A 21,920-nucleotide genomic window follows, 5' to 3' on the forward strand; every position below is an offset into this window, starting at 1 on the left:
TTGGAACAAGTCAATTTGCTATTTTGAGAGCAGACTCCCCGGGAAATCTGAATTTGATAATACTGAATTTTCCATTTTCAGTATTTTGAGGGTAACAGGAAACAGGGGCACGCAGGTCTATTATTCGGAAACCCATGCACCCCCCTCTGGTCTCGCCACTCCCCTATTTCATTTCCACGCCACTCAGCTCATCAGTGTGGCCCAGGCCAGACATCCCTGTCCAGTCCATAATACAATCGCCCACTGCATCATTCCTTTCTGCCTCCTGGGAGTGATTCATTTTACACATGGGGAAATCCACGTACACTTAGTTACATGGTGAACGCCTCTTCCTTTTCGATAGCTCACGGTATAAACAGGGTACCCGTCAACTCCCCGCGTTTTGTTCTGTTGTTTTGGCAGCTGGGAATGTTGCAGACGACGCAGACACGTTGAAACTGCATGTACATATGCGAAAGGACCTCATAATTATGCATTTTTGGAAAGGAAACGCCAAATCAAACCTTTCTATAATTTAGGAATTCATGTCATGGGCATGGAAGAGGATATTGCTCCAAAGTCTTCGTCCAAAAAGGTAAGAGTTATCAGAAATTATTGCATTTGTTTTAAACGAGATCATCTCTTTTTGGACCGAGCTCAATTCAAAATGGCCGACGAAGTCATTTTCGGGGTGCTCTCAAGATTTTAAAGTTACTTGTAAATTCGCTAAAATTAAATTGTGCAAAACGTTTTGTTTTTGTTGCATTATAATACAGCTTCAATGATATTGAGATATTTCATTGAATTAAGCCCCCAAAGTCTCAAACGAAGTGACCACACCCAGACTACACTGAGTAAATTTGCTCAGGTGAACTCAGTATTCCCGTCATTGCACTGATTTCGTGATAAAAGTGAAAGTGGAGTTTTGCCCGTTTACGTCTTTTTTATTTGTAGTTTTCACGTGTGTAGATAAGATGTACACTATATAGTGAGCTATGTATGCATTTAACATAATCAGGAATTGATCATTGTGGAATAATCCTGCACTAGTGCCTGCTCTGGACTTTGGCATGTTTGAGAATGATTTATTACCTTTATTGTGAGTCCACTTGTAATGTTCCCATTTCTCTCTGTTTTGTCAAAATATTTGTAAATTCCATTGGAACATATCAGTACCTCCATAAATTACCACTTTGTAGTGATTTGTAGGGGCCTACTCTGAATTAGAACATCATGTTTGAAAATGTTACACCCCGACTATAGCATTAGTCCCAACTATAGTTAGTTGGGCCCGTCCCAACTAGAGTGCTACAGTTGGGCCAGCCCAACTACAGCAGAGAGGTTCTGTGCGCATGATGTGCCCAGCATGTGCCAAAGTCATATTGTTTACAAATGTCATGTCATAGGGCTAGATGAACAGATGAAGTGCCACATTTTACAAGTATGAGACACATTGACTTGGATAATGTTAAGACATTTCCCACAGACATTGGTCAACAATAGTTGGGCCAGCCCAACTGCAGCACTACAGTTGGGACAGTCCCAACTATAGTTGGGACTTAGGCTATAGTTGGGGCGTAACAAAGATATTATAACCTTTAGTTACCATATATGTGTAATGTACATGTAGCTGTTAACAAATTTATAATATAAATTTCATTTAGGCATTCGTAGTCAAGTAACTACATGTAGCTAGAGCCTGGCTGTGCCTCAATGCCCATTGAAATGTCCCCGTAGACAAGTTGATTTTCTGAAAAAGGGGCCTTTGCAAATGAGAAATTGCCTTGTCCTTTCAACAATTAGTTCCTGCCCTGCTGTTACACCCTATTTAGAAACACCATCTGCCCCAACCACACCATAGGGATGATCCCAACTACATGCAAATGCATAGTTCCAAACCAGAGCACTGCAGTTGGACCAGCCAATCAACACTGTATAGTTGGAACTGTGCAAACTTTAATTGGGACCGTTGCCTTAACACGTGGAGCCTGTTAGCGATGTGCGTTTTCTGTGCATTTACTTCAAGATGTACATGTAGTGAGAGAAAAGGCCACTAACTTAAAAAAAAATTTACAGGAAATTAAACTGAGTCTGTTTTGATTTTGTGTTTTTGGACTTTGAAACTTAACGCTAAGTTTCAGTCTATTCTTTACTAGACAGCTCACTAAATCCTAATTTCCTACTTTGGTGGGAGCTCAGTGTCACATTTTTATTCTCTCATCACTTGAATTTTTCAAGGGTGAGAGAACAGTGGTTGGGCCCGGTATCTTCCCTAAACCTCCAAAATCCTTTTGTAACCTGGTCGATGGAGGAACTTCATTAACTAGGGGCAGTGTTGTTTCTCCTTAGGTGTTCCAAACGTTTATTAGAATACTAACAATCCCCAACTAGCCTACATGTGTAATTCAAACACCAGAGTTTGTTGGAATCTGTTAGGATGAGTAGTGCACTAGTAGGCTGTGTTTTATGTAGGATTAGGCAAACCACAAAGAAACAGAGTCCAACTGTTTATAAATCAAATTGATCAAATAAGTAGCACACCCAATTATGGTATGTGTAATGCACTGTACACTGAGTGATGACTGTACATGTAGGTCGACTCAGTGACAGGGTTTTTCTTTCCTCCACTTTTCCTTTCCAGCAAGGAGGGTTACTGGGTCTTTTCAACAAGGACAAGGACAGGGACAGAGGCCGCGTGGGCATCAACAGGCACTCCCGGGATCGGGAGTCCAGAGATTCTCACGAAATCTCCTCACAGTTGGCCCATCACCACCCCCACCACCACCACACTGCGCTGGAAGGCAGGCGGGCGCTCAAGACCATGGAGCTGAGTCCCCCAGAGTACAAGGTGGATCCGCAGGTCCTCATCGACAGCTTTCTAGAAATTGCAATCAAGGTATGAAGTCTGTACCATTTTCTGAAAAACCTTCTCTCGTTTCAGTTTTTTTTTTCTACTTCCTTTGAGGGAGGGTGTTTTGCGTTTGGGGTTCCAATTTGTTCAGGGTACTTCGCGGTCATATTTACTTGTTTCTTATAGATGTTTAATCCTCAAACACTGTGGAAAAAATGCAAATGAACTTGCACACTACGTTAGTGACCAAATCAGAGCAAACGCCCTCTGTTGTGCTTTTGTAGTAAGAGTTTGATTTCAACTTTTCAGACCTGGTTAGAAATCATGAGATGAATACATTAAGATTTTAAAAAATTCAATCATGGTACAATGACTGGAAACTTCTCTATTTCTCTAAACTAACTAAATATTGGAACTCCTAGAGATTCCGGAAGAAGGATGCAAACAAATGTTCCAAAATATTGAACCATACAATGAATTGTAAAAACACACCCATGAACATGTAAGAGTCAGGGGATTTTCGTGCATACACCACGTTTGTCAGATTTTTGTTGGGTTTTTTTTTCATGCTTTGTTTCCTCTGTGTCCATTGCATGTACAATGTATTTGTACCTCTGTCGTCAGTTTCCTGGTTGGAATGTTTTCTTCGGCTGAAGATTTGGCTGGGGAAAAGGAAAATCTCAAAAAATGTTGTGTACCATGGCAGCAGTGGTTATTCGCTCCATTGAACATGCTAGACAGAATCTTACATGACTAGTCGGGGTTAAGTTGCAAGCATTGTCTCACTTGTTGCAGTCAAGGGGAGGTCTGGGGTTTGGCTGAAAGTTGGGAAATGTAGCGTGAACAAGTCACAGATATTAACCCTAACCTTCCCCAACCACACAGAATTAAACAGTAGTAAAGTGTTTAATTCTGTAGGGATAGGTCTGGTAGGCCCTTAACAGCTGGCTTTTGCATTGGGTTTGGCATACATGTACCTCAGAAAAATAAAGTCCAACAGCCTCTGTGCACAAAGTCCCATATGGGTGTTTAACTTTGTGTGAATGGGGAGGGTTAGGGCCAGCAACCCTTGGGTGGTTAGGGTTAATAAAGAACAGTTTTTGTATCACGTTGCAAATGTGCAATCTAACACTTCACCGAATGAGTTCCCCATCCATGTACCACTTAGTTTCCTTAATATAACTTGAAAACTGCCCACAAGTGTAAACTTGATGAAGAAACTCTTATTTTGAAGTGAAGAAACTTTCAAAGTTTTCTTTGAAAATGCATATTTTGGATTTTTTGCTGTCATGGCCCATACATGTAGTCTTAAATTTTTGCACAAGATCTAAGGTGGAAGCCAGATAAGGAACACTTTCCCGGTACTTATTTGAATTAAAATTAAAATTGTGCTTGTCTTTGAACTTGCTTGCTGGTCTCTCCGGGCCCTATGACTCACTCATTTGCCCCAGGATCCCATCCATCACTTGCACACACATAATGGTACCATGCAGCCCCTGCTCTGCAGGCACGCATGCCACACACAATGTAGCATTTAATGTAACATGCTTTCAGATCAGAGACCCTTATTGTGAACGGTGTGAAAGGAATCACAGCCAAGCTTTGGCATGTTTAACAATCATACACCCATTAGTACCAGCACCTTGCATGAACCAGTGCAAGGCGACGGCCATATGTTCAATACTGTTGAGGGAAAATTTGATCCCATAACTGTGGGCCATTTACCCAGTAATTACATGCACCCAGTGGCTGGTCTTTTAGTCAATAAATACTGTACGTGTTTTGTTTTTCTTTTTTCTTCATATTGAAAAATTTTTTAACCCTTCCCCCGAGATACTTGTAACCCACCAGGAAGTTTTTGAACATTTCATTTCCAGGATTGTTGAGGAAGTGAAAGCCTAGCCTTGGCACTGTCAGTATACTTGGTGCTCAATCATGCCCCTTTGTCAGTTGAAATACCACACCAGAATGCCAGTGGGTTCCTGCACAGCAGAGGATGGAGGATTGAGGACAAATTCCTGGCAGAATTTTCTAACAGATAGACCTCGAGGTTGATATTGCAGGTCTGAAGATGGTCCTGTCACAGTCCTTGTTCTTAAATACTTCCTTTCCTCCTTCCAGTACTTGGGGGTCATTCCGAGTGTTCCATACGGACTGGATCCCACCAAACGGACAGAGCTGCTTAGAATTGTTGATAAAGGAAAGGTAACTACAGTACCTGAGAGGGTCTCGCACTTGTTCTGAAAGGCCAGGGATGTGTCTGACTTGTTTCACCGACCTACTTTCATGTGATTCAATGTCAAATGTACTTGTTGGCTAAACAAGAAATAGTTCATGAGTTAGCTTTTATGAAAGAATTTTGACAGGAATACAGTTTCTGAAGTGCCCCACTAAGGAGCATACTGAAAAATTCAGCCTTATTAAAAATCTTAAAAAATATAAAACGAAAAAGTACTGGTGGACTGGTGGTCCTTCTTAAACTTGAAAGTCATATTCATATGTGTTACTTTATCCACCTGCCATGTTATTGATTGGATGCATGTACATACCTAGAGTTATTTGCAGTCAGCCCCATTGGACACTTATATATCCCTTGAATAGCTACTGAGAAATAAAGAGATGTGGAAGATACAAAAAAATTGAAAAATTACCCGCGTGTACTGTGGATCAGATGCTGGTTTTAAAAAAAACCACTCTCTTGTTCATGCATGGAGCCCACAAAAAGTTGAATGTACTTGTGAACACTTACTCTCAACGTTGTTCCTTTTGGTGTGTCCAGAAGCAAGGTTTACTACCCTGGAGCACAAGGGAGAACAAACACGATGCCATCCTGTCAGTCTCAGCCAAACAGATCAAGGTGGTCAGACGAGACGGAGAGGTAAGTGCTTGATGAGAAAAACGGCTTGGCTTTCGTCAACTGAACGCTGCACCATTTCTTGTCCGAGAAAGGTGAAAGCTTATTCTGTTGTCCTGCACTTGACATGAAAAACAAAGATGTAAATGTGTGTGATTCAGTTCTGGATTTATTTCCCTTTTTGTTTTTCAGGAAACACTAGTGCGTTTGCCAATCCACGACATAGCTGCCGTAAGTTACATCCGGGACGACGGACAACACCTCGTCATGTTCAAAATTGGTAAGTTGTACATATCTCACAAGTCCTTTTGGACGAAAAGCCGACTTCAGTCAGTCAAGGTCAAACTACTGTACAAACTAATGGCACATGGCTACGTGTAGACGGATATCAGTTCTCCATTCTGTGTGGTTTTTTTCCCAGTTATGATGATTTCAAGTAAAGCTCGGAATGGTTGATGGCAAAGCACTATGATATGCATTTTGGAGATACCTTCTACCAATCTTTTGTACTTGTATACCGTATTTCAGCGACTGACAGTCAACAGGAGCAATGCAACCTGGTCGTGTTCGAGTGTCGATCAAAGGCAAGTGGACACCTGACTTTCTCCTGTCCTTGCTTTAACAGTATACAGCACAATTGTGGCCCAACCCATTTAAGTGAGCTTGGAGTTGCTAGTGCAGCTTTGTGGGGTTAAGGGCACTTGAAAAGAAATTTTGCACTTGACAGAAATTGGCAGTGGTTCTCGAATTGTCTGATGCACCCAGTCGAAGATCGACACGAGCATACACGTTTTCAATTCAGTGACCAAATGGCCTGGGAATGTTGTGCTCTGATAAAGTTGTACATTTCATGTAGTGTCTTCATTTGAGAGACAACTGAAGATTATGAGGGCTTGAATTGGCAAGGAAACCAAGTGTCCTGCCAGAAGCTGGGCTGGGAACTGGATAACAATATTTTGTTTTCATTCCTGCTGCTTTGCCCTACGTCTTGAGAAGCCCAGATAGCAGCATGAGGTCAGATTGTCCAGTTAGTCTGGCTCTCAAGATTGGTTAGTCCATGTCATGCTCAAGTCCCATTTCAATGGTATCATATTTCAACAGGAAAGTGCCGATGAAGTGTGCGCTTTGGCCCAGCAGATTTTCTACATAGTCTACACGGAGCTGACCATGAAATACTTTGATCAGAGCATCATCAGGGCAGCAAGAAACACGTCCCTCGGAAGTGGTAAGGCAGAGCGTGATGAAAACTATGTTACCAAACCAAGCCAACCCTAAGTCAGTCTGATGTTGCAAGCACAACATGGTGCAGGGATCCTCAGACCTCGTTGCATTTGTACATCATAATTAAGCAGTACTAAATAGTTACTCAGAGTTTGTCCTGGTAAGCAGTGTCCGTTTGCAATCTTATGGCAGCTAGTGAACTGGGATGCTAAGCCTATTAGGACACGGGGTGGTGGGACCTATTGGGCGTCACATTAAACAGGCAACGGTTGTGCGTTGTTGAATTTAGAGGGATATAAAATATACCGGCAACACAGATTTCGATCCAAAGTTCATAGATAGGTATGTGGTTTTCATGTTTTAGGACATTTATATGTACCGTTTTACATGGTACTTAGCAGATTAGTATTAACCCTAACTGCCCAAAACCTGCCATACTCCAACAGCAGGTTTTGTGAGGTTTTGGCAGGTTTGGTACCATACCTGAGGAACTTGTTGTTGAATTTTGTGAGACTTGGGATGAAAGGCCCAGGGAGATGGTGTTGGATTCTGTGTGAGTTGGGACACACACGGGTCACTGTGTACAGTGTCTGGCTTGCTGTACCAATTGTTGGACTATGCTTGATTTTGTCAGGTTTGGTACTGTTCAGTGCAAGTCATCCTATACTGCATAGACCCATCCATACCATATCACTCAAACTCCAACGGGCTCATTCTGTTGGAGTTTATCAGGTTTGGTACACTATCCTGCATGTACAAGTACATAGACAAGTACATGAACCTGTTGGATTTTGTGAGGTTCAGTATGCTTTCTAGTGCAGGAGCCTAGGGGGTTAGTATTAATGGTGTATATGTGGATCAATGTGGGCAGAGGGCTTCATGCGTTTTCTTAGCTCCAATTGTTGTGAACAAGTTTCACCGAGAATCAGAAATCCTCCAGATTGTAATTATTACCACCTTGATGTCTGCCTAGTTTCGAGGAGTGTGGTCAGCCGGGCAGCCCTTGATCCTGACGTCTTCCAGCCGCCCCCGTAAGTCTGCCATCTGTGCATTCAATACCTAAATCTAAATCTATTTCAGTTGATCTTACCTGGGAAGCTTGAATGAGTTGGATGTCTCTGAAACCCAGTTTTCTCACACAAAACTTGTGCATTTTTTAATTCAAACTGCTGATATGTATCTCTTAGAAAATAACTTTCCTAGTTGAACATGGACAAGTCATTTCTAAGTTCTTACTGATCTTTGGTGGTGGGCTTGCAATTACGAGGCATTACTTTCCACTATTCTCTTATCAAAATTGAAGTCATGACAGTTGTCAGTTTATTTCTTCTCAGCATTGTCCCACTATTATAATTTTGATTATAATTTGTTATAATTAATTATAATTAACATTGTTTTTAGGTCTAGCACAGCTTCGTCTGAGTATCCAGGCTCGCCGGCAATGAGACAGAGCAATAGCATGGACGATCTGAGCGTCACTGCCAAAGTGTTACTCCAAGAGTACATTGAAGTGGTACGAGAAATGCCTTTGGATTTTAGAGAAACGCACATCCCCGTAGACCTGCACTGAGTCTTGATAGACTGATCCATTCGGACCCGCCCTGTTGTTTTCTGACCAATCATGGCCATGATTCATGTCCGACATGCATGCACAAGCACAGCTGGAACGTGTAGTGTGGTATTGGAGAAGAGCACACACTATAAAGTGCCCGCATGCACAGTGGCTCTTTAGATCTTTTGTCCAGGTCTTAGTCCAAGTCCCAAAATGGCAAATGTTCCAGGGTGGGAGTGACCTCTGCTACATTGTTCATCCTGACTAAAGTCTCAATGTGAGTCACCACCAAAAAATTACAAATTCCTGGAAGTGAGTGGACATTTCCATTTTTTATCACTTTCCCAGAGTTTTATTTCCCGACCTCCATACAAATTTTAACCTTAAATCTGACTAAGATGAACAACAGATATACAAATCTGTTGGACCTGTTTGCTTTGAGCAGTCAACGGTAGCAGCATCATCTGTCCATTGTGAGACATTGGAAGCCGATCCCATTGAAGCTGCCTCTGAACTAGGGGCATAGTAACCCCACAGCCTCCGAATCCGAGGCTATTTGGCATTGGGACGGTTGGCCTTTTGGATCTCGTCACAGCCAGCGGGTTTCCCCACTTGGAGTGGGCATGGCAGCTAGTCTGAATTCTGTAAAGATAAGGATCAGCGTGATTTGGATAACTCACTGATGATGTATCTCTGTGAATTTTTTTTCCCTCGTCTCAACAGCTTCGGAGTAAGCTCTCGTCTGACGAGCTACAACAGTTTGCAGGAATCCTACGTGACTACCGACAGACGGGATCAATCAAGGAGTTCTGCACCAGGCTGCAGAAGCTTTACGGACCCGATCGAAAGCTGCTCTTTCCAGGTACAGTCAAAAGAACACTGTCAATGAAACGAGTAATTGGAAAAAAATGAGTACGCTTGTAGCAGACCATATGCGGCTTGTCCTTCAGAAATAAGCGGGAGTTTAACCCTGAGAATTGTCTTGGGAATCTTGAAAAATAAATTCTCTTTGCAGTTCCTTTTGTTGTGTTCATCTAAGACATCCGAGTATACAATTAAAAAGACCTTGTGGGATACTGTGTTTGTAAAATATGAATGATAAATATCAAAAGATTACCAATCAAAAATAAGTGCAACCCTGGTAAACTAGGTCCACCTTGTTTCCTTGCAAGTGGTATTTTGTCGGAACGTTCATGCTTCTGCTGGCTGTGTTTATCTCAAAGGTATGAGACCCTACATTCCAGAGAAGGACATTGACTACTTTGAGAATGCCCTGGAGAGGATGGGCATCCAGGATGCGGCGGCCAACGGCTACTACTACTACACCAGCCCCCATCGCTCAAGGCGAACCAACAGCGAGGCCTCCTCCTCCATTGGAGGGTTCGATATGGGACTCTACAGCCACTCCATCATGTCGGAGCGGGATGAGCTAGACCGGGCACTGCAGGACATTTGCAATGAGGTGGAACACCTGGAGACAAGCGTGGACTCGTGAGCCTGTATAGTCCGGGGATTCTTTCGAGTAGTTTGGCTCTCTGACTCACATTATTAGGTGATCTCTGTGATCACATGAGCAACTGATCTCTGTGACTCACATGAGTAACTTATCTCTGGTCACGAGTAACTAATTTCAGTGACTCACTGAGTAAACGTCTCTGTGACTCGCATGAGTAACTGATCTGTGACTCACATGTGTATTAGTGAATACTGTGACTCATGAGTAACTGGCCTCTGTTACCATTTGAGTGATGCCTGAGCTTTTTGATGAGCAGGAGAAACACCTTGTCCATGCCACCCAAAGTTAAAGTGAAGGGAGCTGACACAGTGACTGTTAAAAGCGCATGACAATGAGCACGATGTTCTGCACGTGCCCTCTCACCACAAAACAACTGCTCTTCCATCACAGCAGGCACTCCAGAATATGCGCAGAGTGGGGCTTTTTCCTACAGTATACCTTCCCAACAAACAATACGTAATCTATATGTTGTACAACTCGCATCATGATGAGGGTAATTCCAGAAATTAGGGGTCCAAAAGTGTGACATTTTCGTGTCCCTGTTACATCTTACCTTTGTTGTTTGACATGGAAATATCACCGGAATTGATTTCAAACTATTACTATTTGTTTGGCAGGTAATTTGCATCAATTCATCACTCTTGGAAATTAGAAAATGTGCTCTGAACTTGCAGAATCATATGTCAGATGTGACAGGGACATGAAAAAACTGGACCCCTAATTTCTGGAATTACCCATGACAAAGACCTACACACACACCAAATGTTGGACAGATTAGCATGTTGATCTCGAAATATCTTGACTTTTGACAGGGATATTTTCCTTATACAAGTTGGGTGGTCTTCACCTGTGATACCCTCTCACTTTAAAGACAAGGAGTGTTGACTTTTAAAAGGGAGTGATGAAATTGCAGGGTAGACACAACTGGTTATGATTGGCTTTCCTTTTCTGTTGCAATAAAATTAGACCACTGAATTTCACAAATGAGAATTACTGTTTTCCTCTATAAAGAAACCGATGAGAAATATTTAAACGGGGGAATATACACCTTTCACATGCATCATGTCGCTAGGACCAGTCGCCACGTTCGTGGGAGCAGGGCAGACGTCGGACCCCACAGTTCTGGGTTAACGGCCACCGACAACCCTTTTTGTGCCAAAATAAGCTACTCACTGGGGGTTTGTGTTTACGGGTATTTTTGGAACCGGGCACCTTTTATGTTAATACCAGGTACTCTATCAATATGAAGAACAATTTAACAAATGGAATTGGGCTGAATCCCGGCAAACCATGTGCTCGAAAGAGGGCTTTGTTGGTACATAGGATGCAGCACATTATTTGGAATGTTGGAGGGGAATATCCCCCACCTTTTTACTACCTTGTTAATGTTACCTTTCATTCATAACAAAAGTACCTCCGTCAATCTCTGAACCAGTTATAACCGTGGCACCGGGTTTTTCAGAGGCACAAGGATTTTTCAGCAGTTCTGTTAAGTTCACATACATTTTTGGGGGGTTTTTTGTTTTCCGAAAAACATGGAACTGGGTTTTGATATCGACGGGCGACTGAAGCAAAAGTAGTGAAAGACTGCCCCCGTAAGGGTTCAACCTGTTCTCCTTTGGTGTGCCGTGGATTATACATGTACCGAAGCTCAGGAGTGAGGACCGGCAGAATATAATGAAGAATAAGATCTTCAGTTTCATCCTTCCCACATTGTAACCATTTTTCAATGCATGCACATAGCTGTTGTTCATTGCCCAGTGAAACCGTTCAAATAATCATCCAGCCCAGGTTGGACGTTGTCCTCATTTACACGTCGACTGAATGCAATGTAGACACATTCACGTCTGTGAAGTGAAAAAAAAATGTTAACTCCCCCAAACTTGTCTTTGTCACACATCCGGTGGTTCCTTTGCTTAACTCACAGAGAATGGGAATTTTTTAAAGCAGCACAACAGCAGTCGAGAGGTTTTGTCTTATTTGAAACTGTAAAGTTGTGCTCGTGTACATGTCTTTTAGTGGAGATGTATATTTGTTTGATTTTATAGATAATGATTATTGTGGTACTCGGTAGTTCCCACATCTGTACTTGGTTGTATGCAGTTGTGTTCGTGAAGAAGTGCATTATTTTAATTAAAACATGGGAACTGATTTCCGAAAAAAGGGTCAAATGTTCCCTGTTCAGCTAAATTCGTCCCAAGTTGATCATATTGATGACTTCGGTCGATATACATGTACGTTTATGCACTTCAACATCAACTTGCATTGATTCAAGTCACTGAAAAAGTTGAACATTACTTTTTATTGTCCACAGTTGAACAAAGGTTCTTTCAAACGAGGAATAAAAATGCATTGTGTTCAAAGATGTTACAGAAGAAGTACCCAGAATAAACTTGAAGAGTAAATGAAGCTTCTCCTGCTTTGTCATTAATTAAACCAGGTTTCCATTTCACAAGTATAAAGCAAAGCAAAGTCAAAAATGGACAGTGCTTACTAGTGATTGTCAATCATAACGGGTGACACACTTTTGACTTCTTTTTCTATTTTGTGTAAAGTAAGGTCTTTGCCTTTGTCTCTTGTTGCTATTTTCTGTGAATTTCAGGCTCAACAAAGATGAAAACTATTTTTATGACCCTGATGGCATTCTTTATACACCTTAATTTCCTCTCAACCGTTTGGGGCTTTCAAATTTTAGCTTTGTCTTGGCTTGTCACAGACACAATGACAGGCAGCCTTTGGAGTTCACAGTTCTATGAGAAGTTGTTTTTTTACAGCCGAGACGCATTGAACTGCACATCAACCAACTGAAGTAGTTGGGTTTAGTTTGCACACTGGGGGCTGACGAGCAATATCAGAGACAAAATATGCGTCGGGAACAAAGCCAATCTTTGGAAACAAAAAAAGCACTGCATGTAGCCTTTGCATTAATGACCTACCACCACCTTCTTAAAATCTCTCGTCCAATTCACATTATGACTGGGGTAGCTCTTAAGAGTAAAAAAGTATATAAACATACAAAACTATTAACAGAGAAAGCATTCCCCCTATCCTTGCAAGCCCAAAGAGGGCGACCATGGAAGAAATATCAAGTACTACATGCATACTTCATTCTCACTGTAAAACCTCTTCAGTCTCAACCACAGTTATCTTCCAAGACCATGAAAATAGGGAGTGCATAATCTGTGTCAAGCTCTATGTTAGGGCAACTCATACACTAATACCCATTCAAACTACTATCAAGACCTTGAGCAAGGCGTCGATTCCTTTGGTACTAAGTTCACATTTTAGGTTAATGCAGAAACTCGGTAATGAAAGTTAACAAGAATTATGCTTCAAACTTAATACTGATATCTGTTGTGCTGGGCTCGTCTCATGCAGCACATCTTTACTGTATATCTCACCTACATGCACATTCACGTCAAACAACACGCCGAGCACTAGACAGTTTCTTGACCTTCAAAATGCCCCTCTTTTTTTTTAATCTGCAGGCTTATTCAAGCACACGGAACTTAAATAAACCATTATTGTAACAGAACTTGAATAATCATTTTAATGGGCCTGGACTTCCCATGCCCAATGCCAAACTGTACATTTACAGTTCCAGAAATCATGATACATGTACAGTCCTTATTTTGGAGGCCCTGTATGATGGGGGACGCACCACAATGCCGTCCAGATTTTCCAAACATGCTGAATATTCCTCTTTCCCGTAATTCCAGCCAAGACACACAAACGCTGCTTTCATCTAGTACTGTTGTCAAATAATTAACAAGTGTTGAGTAATCTGCCAAATACTCAACTGGTTAGCAGTGAATAAAGCTGGAAAACATGAGACATGGATGGTAATGCACGCAGGAAAGATGTTTAAAAAGCAAGACTTCAGACATTTTTCTCTTTTAAAAATTACAGTTTAATCAAATAAGCACACAAAAAGCACCTGACAGAGAACTTTTTGAGTGCTTTTGTCATGTAAAAACTTAATATTTCTTAAACTGTGATGGTCTGAAGTCATCACTTCTTTTGTAATCTTACCTTTGTGCATTCATCGTCCAATGGCCACGTTCTTGACTTTTATCCCCTCCTAAACCAATTCACTATTTGGCAGAGACCTCTGAGCTTGACTGCCTCTGTCTACTGAAGTACCTTCATACAAATTCAGCCCTAGAGTAAGTTTTATGATTTCTATCATTAAAAATGTCTGAAATAAGTTTGGCACACGCTCCGTAAGTAAGGTACTTTTGCATGCACTTGTTCAGCCTTTCAAAGCATCTAAAACATCTTGGAATCCCGCTTTCTTAATTACTCTAAACATAATTTCAAAAAGATTCCAAAGTTATGGTTTCTGTACATGACAAAACACCTGGCCTAAATGCCACATAAATACAAGTACTGAGAAAAAGAAAATGGTGAATATATGAAAATAATAACTTGACAGAACGTTTAGAAATCCTTCACTCTGCTGGAACACACAGCATGTTTGTATCCTAACTTCCAAAGGGCATGAAGTCCCATGCAAATGGCTCAGATCTTTACAATCCTGCAAAATCCTCCAAATCTTTTCAGCGGATTTTAATAGATCTAAAAGAGTTCGGGGTAAAATGCATACGTCTGTGTAAACAAGGTCAACACATTTCTGATATATGAACAGACGATAGATTTTGTTTCGTAACAAGGCACTTTCAGTTAATTGAAGAAAACTTTTACTGTAAAGACAGCAGCATTTTTTACTTTTTTTCAGCACCATCTAAAAAGTCACAGTACTAACTGCCAAGTATTTAATTTCAGAAAATAGAAATAAAGATATCAAATCTCACAAAAATATTTTTTCTTTTCTTTTTTCTGAAAAGCCTCGTGATATTTCCATGTCAACTTGACAATTATGGAAGACAATGCCACAAACAAGACTTAAAAAGTTGACCACACATCAGGAGTAAAAATCTGCCAAAGACACATTTACATGCTTTCTTTGAACGTTTGATCACAAATTTTCCAATCATTTTGGAAACTAAATAAGCCGAGCGTGTGGGGCTAAACAAGAACATAAAAACCGACGACACAACAGAACCATTTGGCAAGCTTGCTGTTCACTACACACAAACTGCGCAAGTTTTTTGGCTGATATTCCGCAGACACAACCCTTGAAAGCAAACAACATCTGGAACTGCGTATTTACACGATTTATGAATCTGTTCAGAGGAATGCCATATAATGCATTTCTTTTCCAGATCCTTTTCGCTGTCGCGTACTCTGTGTCTTGTAAAGACAAATTGTTCCTCTCCGTTGAAAAGCATGCACTAGCGGAGGGATGCCAGTGATGGGCAAACGCATCCTTGCTGTTATAATTTCACATCACCCTGATCCACAATTTCATCAAATGGGTGATTGCTTCGACAGTCCAACTGTCCACGGCAACTCTGCTCTCAGTTGCTACGGTAGTTGGTCACGACCGTCTTTAACACTGGCTCTTAAGTTAACGAAACTTGCTTGAGGTGGCCAGGCACACTGAACCAGGTTTTGGTTGGAGTTCCTTCTTGGAGTAACCTGTGATCAGCAGCGTAATCCGGGTTTTGAGCCTGGGAAGTAGGGTAGGGCAAGGAACAAGTCCCCCCCTCCATTATGTCTCTTCTTTGTACTTTGTCATAAGCTCACAAAAATCACTGACAATGAAGGTACAGACGTAGTGGTGACTTTACAAAATTGTGTTGCATAGAATCTTCCAAATAATTGAAATGAAAATAGTCTACAAAATATAGTACCAAGTATTTACAGTAAGTAAATATATATTTATTTATATCATAATATAGCTCTAAGTACTTGGGTTCACTTACATACTCATCACATGTGAGCATATAAATATTTCTTTTTTCACAATAATGCAAAACGATATAAATATGAGACAAGCTATCGTGTACCAGGTCTGTGGAACAGTCCCATCATCTACGGTGATTGGAAACGGAGGAAGATTTGTTCATAGCGGTTGAAGACTTGGATCTTGGCAAACGGCATCAAAGAGAACTTCCAGAAGTTGGCAAATCTGCTTCGCCTGACCCTGTGAGGTCCATAAAGAAACAGGAGTCCACAGAGGCTATTAACTGTTTTTTTACCACTGTGACGTGTGACATGGTATTTGTTACACCTGAGGGACGCATGGCATTCAAATTGAAGTCAAGGGTACCACAAGTCCCAGAGAGCATTTAAAAAGCCCAGAAAAGCTAGCACGAGAGACAGAATAAACATTTTGCACTATCATTCAAAAGCTGGCCAATTAATTTCAATCTCTGCGCAAAATTGGCCAATACTTGGCACTGTGCTCAAAAGCTGGCCAATCAGCTTCACTCTCTGCTCAAACACTGACCAATCAGTTTTACTCTCTGCTCAAATGCTGACGAATCAGCTCCACACTCTGCTAACAAGCAGACCAATCAGCTCCACTATTCTCAACGGCTGACCAGTCCGCTTCACTCTCCGCTCAAAAGCCAACTAATCAGCTGAACTCTGCTCAACAGCTGACCAATCGCCTTCACTCTTTCTTCATAATCCGACTAATCACTTCACTCTTTGCTCATTTAGCTGGCCAATTAACACACACCCTTCTCCAAGGTGAGCCAATTACTCGCATCCTGGGCCTCACCTGGTGCTCACACTGAAACAGCATTTAGCTGGCCAATTAACACACACCCTTCTCCAAGGTGAGCCAATTACTCGCATCCTGGGCCTCACCTGGTGCTCACACTGAAACAGCATTTAGCTGGCCAATTAACACACACCCTTCTCCAAGGTGAGCCAATTACTCGCATCCTGGGCCTCACCTGGTGCTCACACTGAAACAGCAAACAGTCGTACGTGTCTTCCCCTTCTCTGCCAATTTTCATGGCCAGTAGCTGGCTGCCGGTAGAGTCTTCAAAATGTACGAGACGAATGACCTCAATCAGGCCGAATCTCCAGCGAACGAGCTGATCAGAAGTAAAAGGTCAAGTCAATGACAGCTTCATGCAAATCAATGTTAAGCATTATGACAACAAGTCAAGCAGACTGTTTTCCGTTAACATTCCGGGCAAGTTTTACATCAGAACAGGAATTGTCGAAGTCGGCTCACAGAGTTTGATATTTGTTCTCGTTTTTTTGTGTTAATTGCTAACTGAATTATTCTACAGTACGTAAGGACAAATAGATGGACAAACTGCTGTGACACCACAATTTTACTTTCTGCTTAGCAAATTTTACAGGTTAGAAGCTCAATTATCAATAAACAAGGTTTATGAGCTCTCACAGAATTCTTCAACTGTGTAGTACTTTTCTCATTTCTACAAATTTCCATGACCTTCAAAAACCAGGAAATTGTACACAATATTCAATGACTCTTCCAAGTTTTTTGCCAGACTAGTTCATACAATGCAGGTGGTTTGCGCTGATGCTGTATGTTTCAGTCTCTTATGATCCGCTGTCTTTGATCATGTCCAAGTGAATTGGCTATAGCCTTAAATTTATAAGGTCCCCTGCCCTCTCCCTACCCCCCCCCGAAAAAAATTCCAACGGCATCCATGTAAATTTGTGCCTCACCAGCTTACCTGCGGAGCTGGAGAGAACGCCTCAATGATCTTGACGCCGTACTTGGAGAGATTGAGATAAACACAGTCCCGCTGGGTCTCTGCGTGCTTGAATTGGGCCTCCTTCTAAAACGTGAGAATAAAATAATAAAAATATCAGTCAGTTCTCATATAGCGCATCTCACGGAATGTCTCTGTCCCTGTGCACATTGGGCTCACATCATCTGAACATTCCTGAAACCATCTCAGCTCCCTGGGGAGTACACTAGCCTAATGCAGCCACTTTGGGGGCAAACGGCTAAACAAACCTGTGTCTGCCCTCACAGGTACCCATTTACTCCTGGGTGGAGAGAGACACATAGGGGTGACGTGCGCCAAAGATCACAACAAGCTGCCACCAGCTGGATTTGAACCCCCGACCCTATGGTCAGAAGCTACAAACCCTAACCACTCGGCCACATCTCCCCAACACTACAACAAGCAACACTGCAATACTAAACTCAAAAACTTTAATTCATGCGACATCGCCGAAAAGCAGACCAATGCAGGGGTGGGAGGGAGATCTGGGGCACACCCAGCACAGGGGTTGTACAAATGACAACCAAAAAACTGACTTTTCAGGACCTGTAACGACTTGTTTCAATCGTACAGGGAGTTGACAGTCAAGCTATTTGGCATAATAAACACCTAGAACGAGGGACATAAATGTGAGCTATGTCATTTTCGCCAAACTTTTCAGCCTATGTGAGAGGTGTAAGCCCTTGTGCGATGCAACACGCTGAAATGCTGTTGAACATTTTGACGCACAAAAAAAAAAGAAATCAGACAATTTCAGGAGGACTTTACGCAATGCCACAGAATGAGGGCTTCATGAGGGTGGTTTGCTCGAGATGTGGATATCTCTGACATCTTTTGTTTGCTGAATAAGGTTCACCGCCAAGAAAACCCGACGAGCCTGAGCCTCATTGTTGCTCACCTGAGCCTGATCCAGTGCATTGATCAAGTCCACCTCATCCTCCTCCGAATGCTGGAGACCCTGAGCGTTGTGAATCATGCCCACGTACCGGACCGAGAAATCTACACTCAGCTCCACTAGAAGGTGATAAAGCACAAAAACAGAAGAGCGATTCGACCTGGAAGGTAGCACCGGTCAATATCCCCAGTACCCTACAAGCAGGGATGGGAAGGTGTGGCAAGCAGGGGGGGGGGTTAAGTGTCATATTTCCTGTTAACCCTAACAGTCCCAAATCCTCCAATTTCAAAACAATTTTACATACACCCTTGGGGGTTAGGGTTAAACTTGCGGAAGTAACAGGTGTCTCCAGGCTAGCTGGATCCAAGACAATTCAGTTACCATAGTGGACAAAAATGAACATTGTTGGGGTTGATTTTGGATTGATGAAAGCAGGCAATCCAAAATCTCTATCTGATTGGCATATTTTCAGGTCTAGTGCTGCGTAGTTATTTATTTTTGTTTCTCAAAAAAACAATGCATACCAGGCAATCCTGAGGCTGCATCAGTGAACAAGCTGCTGTTTAGCACCATGTGATCTCCAGGTCGATTGCTGTGCACCATGTCTGTGTTTCCCTGTCAGAGGAGAAGAAAATTGACCGAGATTGGAAAATCAAAGTCTTTCCCCAAGAGATGTCATTCCGGGATCAGCAGTGTACTTTGAATTTTACCTTTGCGACCAGGGATCGAAATTCCGACTGCCACAGGTTGATGTGATTTGGGTTTTCAGGCCCTTGCTGATCCTAGTGGGATTGCCTGGGAATACTTGTCCAGGGTTTTCTTCTCAAGGTTTCTTTAATCCTAACACTCCTCGATACTCCAAAATCTGCCTGTCTTGAATAATTTTTGCCCGTCTACTCTACAGAACAGGTGACCAGTTGAAACACTGAGAGTGTGCACATTTAGAGGAAAATGCAATGGGTTTGTGCACATTCAGAGGAAAATGCTGGGTTTTTTTTTCTATGGCGCATTCACCAGTGAGTGAAATTCTACCTGAGTGTGATTATTGGCGGCTGGTATTCCACGATGCGACGTGTGCACTGCCGACTCACGACTTCCCTGTCTCAGCGGAGGGTGGCCCGTCTGGATGGCTGCTTCAAGTGCCGCTGTGATGGCTGCCTCTTTTGGGTCCGAGCGCTCCTTCTTCTTCCTGCGGAACATATAGGGCAGTCGTCTGGCGCCCCTTATGCACACATTGTTGCGGTGAAGAAGTCAAGGCAGGGGCATGTACGTATGCAGTCGGAGGTTGCTTCACTGCTGCGTGACCGTAATGACAACGATCCTGCGCCCAGACGCCTGCCAGCATCACAAGGTGCCTGGCAACTCTGTGAGGAAAGAGTGAAAAAAATGTCACATTCACTCTACGTAATGCTCTTCAACAAACACGGCTCTTACTCCAGCAACCTATTTAGCAGTCTGCAGAGATTCTACTTTCATAACCCGTTCCCCCACCACAGCAAGATCTTGGAAAACGACCAGCCCTCCTTGATATCGGCTGTCTGAGCAGGATGTAGTGCAACCTGTTTGGCTTATGTCAAGATTTATTTCAACATCCGTAAAAAAATTTGGGTAAAAAAGCAACAAGAGAGCGCTTTGTATGATCACACACTGTGCTCCTCCCAGAACTGTAAGGTTCATACAAACCTAATACAGATAGTATGTACAAACTCGCATATGCACATTTTGGCTGTTTTGATTGTGCCAACTTTACTCTGCCATCACAGCTACCTACAACAAAATTTCATACATGGCTTCTTGGTAAAGTTAAATGTCTGATGAATGATGGGGACGTTTATTCATATTATATCTTCATTAAAATGGGGAAATTCTTGAGCATTTTTCCCATCCACACTACAGAAAATGGGCAGCATGTACTCTCAATCACTGTCTGCTGCATGACAGCTTGACCAATCGCAACACAGCTCCTATCTCTTCCTTTTTGTTTTCCTGTCACCCACAGGTGAAAGCCACGATTGTCACTGACCCAATTTGCTTCCATTCCAATGACCAATCAGAGCTTAGCTTTCATTTTGATGGGGTCAGGAAATGCCAAATTGTGTTTATGCAAGTTTGTACATAGCTATCTGCAAGGTTTGTATAAACACTGTTCTAAGAATATTATCTAAAACAGGAAACATTCCTTATCATGTCATGCTTATTCAAAGAGATGCACACACTGACATCAATAATTCCCTTGCAGTGTCAGTATAGTTTATCATGTCCTAAAAAGTCAAATTAAGTAGATAGCCCAACAAGGCCCACTTAGACTTAGCCCATCCTTGCTCTATGGCCTAAATCAGTGTAAGTTAGCTGGTAGTAGAAAACACGACATGACTGGGAGTCGAGTCACATCCGGATATCCACGGTTAACAATCAGTGACAATGGCTGCTTAGTGCTATCCTGGAGGTAGGAAACATGGTGCTGTCATGCCATGGTGCTATTATTGGGAATTATAAAGTTCCTGGCCACATTGTCCACTGGTCAGGCTAGTTATTATTTCGCCATCATCATGTTGGCTACCCCTAGAACTGTGGGATCCGACGTCCGCCCCGCCCCCCGGAGCGGGGCGAACGTCGGACCCTACAGTTCTGGGGCTATTCTGGGGGTACATGTCACTGATATGTCGGCCAAGTTCGCGTTTGCAAATGTCCGGGAACTGGGCATTAATGCAAAGTGAGTAATCCATGCCGTATACAAACCAAATTTCTTCGCACAGGTGGCGGGGCAAATCTGTGACAAACATGCATTCGACCATTCAAGCAATCGAGAAATTCACACACCGGTATTCCTTAAAACCGACCTTTAGGGTATGACTTCACTGTTAGTAAAAGACAGCAGCCCGCCTTTAACTTCTTCGCCTTCCTGATTAACTTCACTCAGCTCTGCTGCATGCGGATGTAGGACGCGCGTTGACTTAACTTAAGATATCGACCTTTTCAAAAATCAGGCTGAGCGTTGCTCTCAGCATGTATGTAAGGTCCATAAACGATTGCAACCATTTTCTCGACAAGGCAGAGTAACAAAAAGTTGTAGATCTTACCCTCAGATAGACGTTTGCTCATCAAATTCACTTGATTTAAACTCATGAACTGAATTCATTAAAATAAAACCACACCGAGGCGAAGCCGAGATTTTAAAAAAGAACCAAGAAGAGAGGACGCCCTCATACATTATCAGGACAGGCTTCGCTCGTCAACGTCCAGTTATGGCTGGGAAGTACGGAATTTTTGAAGGGACATGGGTGAGAAAACAATTGGAAAAAATAATGTTCGTTCGAAGGATTTTTGTTGTTGTTGGAGTTCAAATGAATTTTCTCGTTTGAACAAACATTTTCCCCATTTTTTCTCACCAATGTCCCTTTTAAAGCTCTGTACCAAAGTGTTGCCA

At 42.3% G+C, this 21,920-nt stretch overlaps 2 protein-coding genes across 3 annotated transcripts; one reads left to right on the plus strand and one right to left on the minus strand.

Moving 5' to 3' along the window:
* Positions 1–256: 256 nt before the first annotated feature.
* ccm2 (CCM2 scaffold protein) lies at positions 257–12,382 on the plus strand. Its single transcript, XM_022237477.2, has 11 exons — positions 257–574; positions 2,621–2,875; positions 4,952–5,035; positions 5,610–5,708; positions 5,877–5,964; positions 6,213–6,268; positions 6,786–6,909; positions 7,879–7,936; positions 8,307–8,418; positions 9,181–9,319; positions 9,681–12,382. Exons 1-11 carry the CDS (start codon positions 530–532, stop codon positions 9,950–9,952), a joined length of 1,332 nt encoding a protein of 443 aa, XP_022093169.1. The 5' UTR covers positions 257–529; the 3' UTR covers positions 9,953–12,382.
* Positions 12,249–21,695, minus strand: LOC110979940 (integrin beta-1-binding protein 1-like). 2 transcript variants are annotated; one of them, XM_022236146.2, is made up of 7 exons: positions 21,574–21,695; positions 19,526–19,857; positions 19,018–19,108; positions 18,497–18,612; positions 17,542–17,646; positions 16,783–16,926; positions 12,249–16,022 (listed from the first exon to the last, which is right to left on the minus strand). In XM_022236146.2, exons 2-7 carry the CDS (start codon positions 19,691–19,693, stop codon positions 15,942–15,944), a joined length of 705 nt encoding a protein of 234 aa, XP_022091838.1. In that variant the 5' UTR covers positions 19,694–19,857; positions 21,574–21,695; the 3' UTR covers positions 12,249–15,941. The 2 variants fall into 2 exon arrangements, with proteins under 2 accessions (XP_022091838.1, XP_022091829.1); XM_022236137.2 differs by lacking the exon at positions 21,574–21,695 and adding an exon at positions 21,334–21,512.
* Positions 21,696–21,920: the final 225 nt, after the last annotated feature.

This window comes from Acanthaster planci, linkage group LG18 (genome assembly GCF_054643075.1).
Source record: "Acanthaster planci isolate LZ-2023a linkage group LG18, COTS_SCS, whole genome shotgun sequence".
Classification (NCBI taxonomy): domain Eukaryota; kingdom Metazoa; phylum Echinodermata; class Asteroidea; order Valvatida; family Acanthasteridae; genus Acanthaster; species Acanthaster planci.